The following is a 10,371-nucleotide window of genomic DNA, read 5'->3' as shown; positions in this document are numbered from 1 at the left end:
CCAGCTCACCCCTCCCCCACCCCGTGTGTGAACTGCGAGAGAAAGGAGCTACTGGTTGGTGTTCATTGTCCTGTACAGAGGAGAAGCGTGCGCCAGTGAGGCGTGGGTTCAGCGAGGTTTCTCGGAGTTGCCCTGCCAGCCATCAGACACCCTTGACGTGCGATCTCTGCTGGATGGGTAATCTCTGCACTACACCTTGCCATTAGCACTGGCCAACCACGCATACCGTGCGCGGACGAACAGAACTGTGAACTGAACGGACTAACGCTCGAACGCGCACAAACCCACACCGGGAGAAAAGGACTGCTCATTCAGACTGATGTTGTTAAATGTACCCTCTGTGAGACTGCTAGACTCTCTGTGAGACTGCTAGACTCTCTGTGTGACTGCTAGACTCTCTGTGTGACTGCTAGACTCTCTGTGAGACTGCTAGACTCTCTGTGAGACTGCTAGACTCTCTGTGAGACTGCTAGACTCTCTGTGTGACTGCTAATACATTACCATATTGAATTTATTGACCCAAATGTTAACCGTTTTGTGTTTGGATAATTTTCCATAAGCTCTGTGTTTATTTTTGAGTAAACATTTGAATGGAATAACAGCTGTAATTTCCCATTTCATTTACTTACCTGGGGGTAGGGGCGCCTCACCTGTTTAGCTAGACCTAGGTAAAGTAGGGGGTGGTGTCAGGTCAGTTCGGCACTTACCTCGCACACACTGCACACACTTTTCACGGCCACCTACTAAAGCCCACTTTACCCCGTCTAAGAGGTTGACGTTAACCCAAGCTACTAAACAGGAAACAACTTGCTCACTCACCTGAACATTGAGGCCATAGGTATTGGGTGTGGGGGACCTAGATCCTGTCCCACTCAGTCCTCCCCAGACTAAGTACTTTGTAACCCCTACAAGGCGGCGGTAATAATCCCGACCGTCACAATTGGCGTCACGAACAGGATAGAATAAGCAACCATTTTTAAGTGGAAGCCATGGCAGAATTAGAGGAACTTAAGAAGCAATTTGAGAGGATGATGGAGAGGTTCAATGACCAAGCTGAGGCCCTGATACAAGCTAGAAGCGAGCATAGAGAAGCTCTGGCATTAGCTAAAGCAGTCATAGATCAGCAGAAAGAAAAGCCCCCTGCATCTATTGTGTATATCCCCAGAGACCGCAAGATTTCAGATTTCAGTGGTAAACAAGGTGATGTAGATATTGAAGAATGGATCACATCAATTAAATCTGCCCTTCAAATCATGAAGGTCCCTATAGAGGACCAAGCCGAGTTCATCAAGCAGCATCTTCAAAACGAAGCCAAACTCACAGTCAAGTATATGGCAGACAAAGCTAAGGATGCAGAGACCATATTTGAAGCACTGCGTAAGACTTATGGTGACAAAGTCCCTTTAGGCACCCGGCTCAAAGAATTCTATGACCGCAAGCAGTTGGCAGGAGAGACCATACGTTCTTACGCCTATGACATTCAAGAAAAGCTCATGCGAATTTGTCGTAGAGATGCCAAGCGTGTCCCTGATTCAGACGGAATGCTGAAAGAACAGCTTGCTCTTGGGCTTCGAGATGATATCTTAAGAAGAGAGATCAAGAGGAGACTGAAGGAAAAGGAGAGTCTTACTTTTGCTGAGCTAATGCAAGACGCCATCTCATGGTCTGAGGAGGAAGAGGTTCAGGGGTCTGATAGTGCGCAAAGCAGTTCCCGTGCCAAAGGTGCCATTAATGCTACCAGGGCTACCGACGAACCTGCTTCGCAGTTGACAATGGAGATGTTGTATGAAGCAATACAAAAGTTAGCCATCCGTCAAGATGAACTGTTCCAGATGATGGGCCACAGTGGCACTGGCATGACACAAGGGAAAGGCGAGAGGGCAAGAAGCCCCCCTTTGAAAAACGAAGATGGGCAGTTCATCTGCTACACGTGCAATGAGCCAGGACATACCAGCAGACACTGTCCTCTGAACAGGGGAGCTAAGAGCATAGCACGTCCTCCACTCGGAAGGGATGGGCCATCTGGGCCTGCAGGAAACGACCCCGGAGGGGCGATGCGCCAGAGTCCAGGTACCCCTGCAATTAGAAGTCACCTGGCAAGGCAGCCCTGTAACACTTCTCAAGCCTCAAGTGTAAGTGCCTTTGGAAACTGCTTGGTCGTTGAAGTGAAGATAGCAGGCGTGAAGACTGACTGCCTGTTGGACACAGGCTCAGAGGTGACCACAATCCGGGAATCTTACTTCAGAGAGTACTTTGGGAAGTCGGCGTTGTCCTCAGCCAACTGGGTCCAGCTCGCCGCTGCCAATGGCCTCGAAATTCCCGTCCTTGGATGCCTGGAGGCGGAGGTAGAGTGCATGGGGAAGACCGTTGGCAGGAAGTGTGTCTTTGTCCTTAAAGATGAAAGCCCAGATGTGGAAGAGATGAGAGGCCTCCCAGGTATCCTGGGAATGAATGTTCTAAGTGAACTGAAGGATCTTTTCGTTGCCACGGACGGCATGAAGAAGATGAATAAGTATCGGGAAACAGAGGCTAAGGTCCACAGGGTGCAAGCGAACATCAGAAAAGAGGCAGGGTCCCTCGGACAGAGTGACCGAATAGGATATGTTAAAGTGGCAGGCAGAGAGACAGTCATCATTCCCCCACTCAGCGAGCGCATCCTGGAGGGTTCGCCTCGACTACGGAGAGGGCTCGCCTCGCCTACGGAGAGGGCTCGCCTCGCCTACGGAGAGGGTTCGCCTCGCCTACGGAGAGGGCTCGCCTCGCCTACGGAGAGGGCTCGCCTCGTCTACGGAGAGGGCTCGCCTCGCCTACGGAGAGGGCTCGCCTCGCCTACGGAGAGGGTTCGCCTCGCCTACGGAGAGGGCTCGCCTCGCCTACGGAGAGGGCTCGCCTCGCCTACGGAGAGGGTTCGCCTCGACTACGGAGAGGGCTCGCCTCGCCTACGGAGAGGGCTCGCCTCGCCTACGGAGAGGGCTCGCCTCGCCTACGGAGAGGGCTCGCCTCGCCTACGGAGAGGGCTCGCCTCGCCTACGGAGAGGGCTCGCCTCGCCTACGGAGAGGGCTCGCCTCGCCTACGGAGAGGGTTCGCCTCGCCTACGGAGAGGGCTCGCCTCGCCTACGGAGAGGGCTCGCCTCGCCTACGGAGAGGGTTCGCCTCGCCTACGGAGAGGCACCCGTCCAGTAAGGACACCGACCCTGACATTGACACAGGCTGCCCTGACTTCATATGCATCCCTGCCACTACACACATGCCCCACACAAACACAGGCCTGGGTATTAGAGAAGTAGTTGAGGAGCTGGGAACTATGGGTGGGTCAGATGCAGGGAGTGAAAGTGAGAGTGTGGCTGAACCCAGACGGTCTCAAAGACAGACCAGGGGTAGAATTCCCTGTAGATTCAGGAGTGATTATGTTTTGAAATAATTTGTGCGATTGCAAATGTTTTCTACTTACCTTCATGCATGTCCATGTTTTTAGGTATTGAGGAGTGAAAAGTGTTATGATGCCGTGTTTTATTGTTTTCAGCTCTTCTGAGGCATCCTTATGTACTGGTTGAAATGTTACCTGTGTTGTGAACCTACCTGTGGGTACTGTCGTATGGAGTGACATGTTGTATTTTTATTTCTTCTTTTACTGAGGTCGCATCGTCATTTGGATGTTGGATGGCATGGCAGGGTTTCGCAGGGGGGAATGTAGTGGGTACAAATATATGCTGCGCCTTTAAGACGAGCTCACCCCTCCCCCACCCCGGATGTGAACGCGCAGGTGTGCTTGAGAGAGGAGCAGTGAGTTGAAACGAGCAACGTGGACGGAGTGGTAGCGGTGTGGGCTCTTTGCAAGTATATAGTTTTGATAAGAAGATATTGCCGAGTGGTCATACAAAGTACGGGATACGTTGATTTGCGAGTGTTTTGTTTGGGAAGAGCGGGCCTGAACGTCGTCGGTATCGAGAGGTGAAGCGTGCGCCAGCTCACCCCTCCCCCACCCCGTGTGTGAACTGCGAGAGAAAGGAGCTACTGGTTGGTGTTCATTGTCCTGTACAGAGGAGAAGCGTGCGCCAGTGAGGCGTGGGTTCAGCGAGGTTTCTCGGAGTTGCCCTGCCAGCCATCAGACACCCTTGACGTGCGATCTCTGCTGGATGGGTAATCTCTGCACTACACCTTGCCATTAGCACTGGCCAACCACGCATACCGTGCGCGGACGAACAGAACTGTGAACTGAACGGACTAACGCTCGAACGCGCACAAACCCACACTGGGAGAAAAGGACTGCTCATTCAGACTGATGTTGTTAAATGTACCCTCTGTGAGACTGCTAGACTCTCTGTGAGACTGCTAGACTCTCTGTGTGACTGCTAGACTCTCTGTGTGACTGCTAGACTCTCTGTGAGACTGCTAGACTCTCTGTGAGACTGCTAGACTCTCTGTGAGACTGCTAGACTCTCTGTGTGACTGCTAATACATTACCATATTGAATTTATTGACCCAAATGTTAACCGTTTTGTGTTTGGATAATTTTCCATAAGCTCTGTGTTTATTTTTGAGTAAACATTTGAATGGAATAACAGCTGTAATTTCCCATTTCATTTACTTACCTGGGGGTAGGGGCGCCTCACCTGTTTAGCTAGACCTAGGTAAAGTAGGGGGTGGTGTCAGGTCAGTTCGGCACTTACCTCGCACACACTGCACACACTTTTCACGGCCACCTACTAAAGCCCACTTTACCCCGTCTAAGAGGTTGACGTTAACCCAAGCTACTAAACAGGAAACAACTTGCTCACTCACCTGAACATTGAGGCCATAGGTATTGGGTGTGGGGGACCTAGATCCTGTCCCACTCAGTCCTCCCCAGACTAAGTACTTTGTAACCCCTACAAGGCGGCGGTAATAATCCCGACCGTCACATATATATATATATATATGCCATCATTTGTTCCATAGTTCCTTTTCAGCCGACTCTCTGCTTTGTCCCCGTTTCTCTGGAACTTTATGCATTTTTTGAGGTAGTGTCTTGTCATTTTCTCTTCTTGTGTGACATCGCCATCCAGCGATTTTTGTGCGTCAGTACACACTCCCCCATTGTGAAGAGTGGTCGTGTGATTCGACACCTCGTCGCGCTAAAAGTAGGTAAAAAAACGTTGCGCTCGTAGTGTTAAGCCATCAGCGGCCTGGCCATTCCTGACTGAACCGGAAGATAGAAATAAAGTATGTTTTCTAGTCCTGGCTTTATGCTTTCTATGTTTTATTTTTCATGCAGTGTGATTTTGGTGTACTGTGAATGCAGTATGCCAGGAAGGATGCTTTATCCTGTGTTAAAGTCAGACATCTAAAAAAAAAAAAGAACCCCCCGCCACCCCCCAAAACTGTCTTAAATCTGCTTTGGTAGAACAAGGATGAAACAGAACTGGGAAAGGACTCTGATGAGGATGGAAAAGTATTGGGTCGTAAAAATGACGGATGCGGTTATGTTGTGCCGCAGGACAAAGAGCAGGAGGAGGATGTCAATAACTGTACTGAAGGATCGCCTCTGTCGATGAGTAAGTACATTTTAGTTGGGCTCATACTGACACATTTCCCCCAGACTACTGTAACTAACTGTTGGTATTTTACACATGTGTAAAACAGACACTCAAGCTGTGACTAACTGTAGCAGTGGAGAGGATGAGAAAGAGGAGGATAAGGAGGAGAAAAAGGTGGAGGATATGGCTGGGCCTGTTCTCCAGAGCTCTCCCCAAGCCTCTGACCTCTCTGCTCTTCAACAAGACCTGGTACGAACCACCAGCCAGGCAGACCAGGAAACACAAGAGGATGAACGAAAGAACGAATGAATGAATGGGCTGACAGACAGATGGATTGACAGACAGATGGATGGATGGATGGATGGATGGACTCAGAAGATTAGTTAATATACAGCCATATCTTCAAGTACTGGCAGTTCATACGTTCTGCTCTATGCAAGGAATTCTAAGTGTAATCAGATACACTTTAGAGGAGATCCCCTTACTGTACTCTGTATGCCTCTATTCCTGTATTACAGGGAAGGGATGTCCCACAACAGGCATGCCAGGAATCTAAATCTGATTTAGAGACTGTGGCAAGCCGTGGTGGTGAGTTTGTAGCCTATTATTGGTGCCAGCTAACCCAAACATGGTGGTAAGGATGGAATCCAGAGCAGTGTGTTTGCTGAGTGGGCATAAATTCAATTCAACTCAACTTGACTTCTTTTATTTGATTTAGCATAACGAAGTGTGTTTTTCCCCATTCCTCCCCCCCCCCCCCCTATTGTTCTGTCATACAGCAGAACATCTTGTGTGTGATGGGCAGCCCTCTGAGAGCTGGAGGGAAGCTGCTCCTGGGTCTATCTGCTCTTCTCCTCAAGACACAAAGGAGCCGGTCCAATCTACCTCTCCCTCGGAGAGCACCTTGTCATGCAGCCTTGACTCACGCCTTCCCACCCTCGTCTTTCCCCTCCAGACGTCCAACTCAGACTCAGGCCAACACTCCCCCACCTCTCCCCAAGGGAACACCCTGTCCCACAGCCTCGACTCACCATTGCCCACCTCCCCCTTCCTCTCTTCTTTCAACACTCCCAGCCCAGACTCGTACTGCTCCACCTCCTACCCAGCTGACCCCCCAGCTGAACCACTGACCCCCCGCCCATACCAACACTCCCACTCAGAGATCTCCAGTCTAGAATCAGACTTCCTTGTCATGGTGAGGGAACATGTTAGTCACCTCTTACCCGCCATTCTATCCTGAGCTACTGCAACGCACGCTTCCACATTTCAAGTTCAAAAGCTTTATTGTCCCAAATATAAACATTGACCTTTGTATTGTGTTCCCATGGCTTACAACAGACACAGCATCAAACATCACACATACTCCATTATACAATGTACAATGTACAACAAAAGTGTAAGAAGAATGCATATGCAGTGCATGTATTCATCTATTATAGGAGGGTGGGTCTGTAAAAAAAAAAGTCTGATGATTTTGTATAAATAAATTGCATTGATACAGCAGAGAAATGGCGTAGAAATCACATGCTCCAACAAATATGATATTGCATTATAATATACTGTATCATGTGTTTGTGTCCAAAAAACGGCAATATTTATGTACCTGAGTCAAAAATGATTGATCTACAGTAAGGTATAGCTGTGAATGTGAATATACTGTTTGAATATACACTAATGAGTCAAAACATTATGACCACTTGCCTAATATGCTGTTGGGATAGCCTTTGTTGCCTTTGTGCATCGATGAGCTTTGGGTTTGTGGTTTTGTCCCTCCTCTGACCACTGTGGGTAAGTACTCACCACTGCTGACTGTGGGTAAGTACTCACCACTGCTGACTGGGGGTAAGTACTAACACTGCTGACTGTGGGTAAGTACTCACCACTGATGACTGTGGGTAAGTACTCACCACTGCTGACTGTGGGTAAGTACTCACCACTGCTGACTGTGTGTAAGTACTCACCACTGCTGACTGTGTGTAAGTACTCACCACTGCTGACTGAGGGTAAGTACTCACCACTGCTGACTGTGGGTAAGTACTCACCACTGCTGACTGTGGGTAAGTACTCACCACTGCTGACTGGGAGCACCCACAAGCCTTGCCGTTTCAGAGATCTTCTGACCCAGTCATCTAGCCATAACAATTTGGCCATTGTCAAACTGACTGTTCACTTGCTGCCTAATATATCCCACCCCTTGACAGGTGCCAGTGTAACAAGATAATCAATGTTATTCACTTCACCTGTCAGTGGACATAATGTTTTGGCTCATCTGTGAATATATTATTGCTTAAGTGGCAATATAATTGACCTATAAAAGCCTTATCCTAAAGTGACTTGAACACTCTTCTTTTTTTCTAAAGGATACACTTTTAAGTTTAACAGTGGAACAAAAAAGCACTTTGTCAGAGGAGGTTGATGGACAACCAGGTAATTCATCCGTTTCTCTCTGATTGATTAAATGTAATCATTTTGGGTTCAGTCCTAAATGTCATACTGTATCAATAATTATGTTTTTCTCTTGTACATAAGGTTTGAACTTGAAATCTTGAGGTCGACAATGGGACGCTTCCAAAGTGAAGCTTCCAAAAACATCGGAGCTACAATTAAACATAATAACATCAGATATCTGAAAGTTGTATATTCTAAACTGATTAAAACATTGTCAATTCTGAAAAATGTATTATATATAATAAAAAATATATATAATCCCAAATTTAAGAATGGATGTGAGTTCTTCCCATAGTTTGGTAGCAAAACATTTTCATACAACAATGTTTTCATGTCTTTCATGGTTGTGCTGGAGGAATACAGTAGCATTGTCTCATCCCTATCCTAATCTTTGAGATTTATCACTCACAAACCAGAGCATCAGGCTATTTCAAATATGTCCCATCATCAAAATATGCAGCATGAATTATGACACCGTTTTATCTTTCTATGCGGGGAAAATAGTGCTGCTGTGACTGCAACCTAAAATCACTATCTGATCCTGATCGTTTCCTTGAAATCAACTGCATCTGGGGGTCAAGGACCTGTAAATGGGTAAAGTACTTTAACCTTTCAAATCTTCATCATGTTGCCAATGTATGGGTCTATCACCATCTTCAGCTGAATAATTTCTGAGACAATTTCCTCTTTTCGAATTGAGTTTAAATTAAGTCCTCAGAATATCTGGCACAGCTAGTGACTCACTCATTCAAAGCAACTGACAAGAAGAGTGAATTGGAAGAGTGTAATGATATCCATGGTAAGCCATGATTAATTGACAACAAGAGGAAACTCGAAGAGTGAAATTATATCCACGGTAAACACACACAGTACATCATGGTAGGTAAATCCACATTTGCAAATTCACCACAATATAGTTGAGCATGCAAACCAAATTAAGGAAAAGATGTGCTCAACTCAAAGTAAAGTTCTGTTTTGATGAAAGTGTCGTTGGGGGCTGTATAACCCAGGGTTGATCTAATAAGTAAACAATCTCAAGAGTGTTGGCCGTATTATTTACTTGATGCAAACAAAAGGCCTATCAGCAAAAAGCTAAAATATGCAAACAAATGGATGACGACGTCAGGCTGACCAGGAAACACAGAGGAGAGGTGCAGCATCTTCTGATCTCCTTATCCAGGGATAGGGAGGCTCTCTAAACAGGCTAGCAACCACCTGGACTTCGCTAGCCCAAAGCTAGTTAGACTAAGACTCTTTAGCTGGCTCAGGACATGGGTTTGCGGCTTAGGTTAATTGCAAAGAGGAATTAGATGTGATTTATTTTCTGACAATGTCACTTGGAATTAAGATTAAGAGAATAAGACGGGACCCAAGGGGGGGACTGGTGATCTCATTAGGATGCTAGTGTGTTGAGTAAAATCCCACACAGAACTCTGTCAGTCACCAGTCATTTGTATTGAGGAAGTGAATTGTGTTCCTGATTAGCTTTTGTCACGGCAGACGTGAGATTCATGGAAAGGGCTATGTAGTCAAGTAGGAGATTAGGGTGTGTCTGTGTGTGTGCAAACTTTTGTTTGTGTGTGTGTGTGTGTGTGTGTGTGTGAGTTTGTGTGTGTGTGTGTGTGTGTGTGTCCAGTGTAAAGATGACCTCTCTACTGCAGAGGGAGGCCAGGCATAATTTCCACTGCTATAAGGCCCATATTGAGAGAGGGTGGGAATAAAGATGATGTCTCTGCTGAAGTGGGCAGCTCACACATCCCAGGGGATGCTGGAGAACATGACTGCTCAATGGAGCTGAAGATGGGAAGTCATTAGGCCAGACCTCACGCCAGCTCCTCAGCCTACTGAGGGCAGGGACACGGAGATGTCACAGCGTGCCAGCAGTCAGACCAATGGCAGCAGCAATATAGACATAATGGTAGACTGAACTGGGCGACATAATGGTAGACTGAAGGGGGCGACATAATGGACTGTGACTCCAACCCCAGGGTTACTCAAATTGTTTTAAAATACTTTTTCCTACTTATCTTTGAAACCAGTCACTCTCATAACCTCTTTGTCCGGGTGCCGCATTTTGTTGAGTGACAACAGAAGTCTTCCCAGTCCCAGTAGTCTTGTGTTGACTGATGACACACCACAAATATTTTGCATGTAAAAACCACAAATACTTGTGTAAAACGTATTTTGTTGGAAATGGTCTGTTTAATTTCTATCAGAGTTTGAACAATAATGTCCATATAGTGTACACCAATAGCACCATGGTGAAGCAAATCGGTTCATGAATGAATCAACTTATCAAGAAACATGCCAGCACCTTGAAGGGGCAGTCAGGTGAAGCCTCTCAGTGGATGCCAGTCCAGCACAGTGTCAGGATTGCTCCCAACCCTGGTCAGACTGTGTTTTGAG

General features: G+C 47.1%; 1 protein-coding gene across 1 annotated transcript in view; it reads left to right on the top strand.

The window, feature by feature from the left end:
* Positions 1-1,253: 1,253 nt before the first annotated feature.
* The window catches only part of fat1b (FAT atypical cadherin 1b), a gene marked incomplete at both ends in the record, with an annotated part of 51,518 nt that continues 42,400 nt past the window's right edge, over positions 1,254-10,371 (top strand). The window contains 3 exons of the mRNA XM_080527105.1: positions 1,254-2,572; positions 5,649-5,766; positions 6,473-6,712. Coding sequence (XP_080383231.1) covers positions 1,254-2,572; positions 5,649-5,766; positions 6,473-6,712 — 1,677 coding nt within the window. The remainder of the gene's footprint in view (positions 2,573-5,648; positions 5,767-6,472; positions 6,713-10,371) is intronic.

Source organism: Nansenia antarctica, assembly GCF_963989245.1.
Source record: "Nansenia antarctica genome assembly, chromosome: 3".
NCBI classification, from domain to species: Eukaryota; Metazoa; Chordata; class Actinopteri; order Argentiniformes; family Microstomatidae; genus Nansenia; species Nansenia antarctica.
This window is presented reverse-complemented; position numbering and strand designations above follow the sequence as displayed.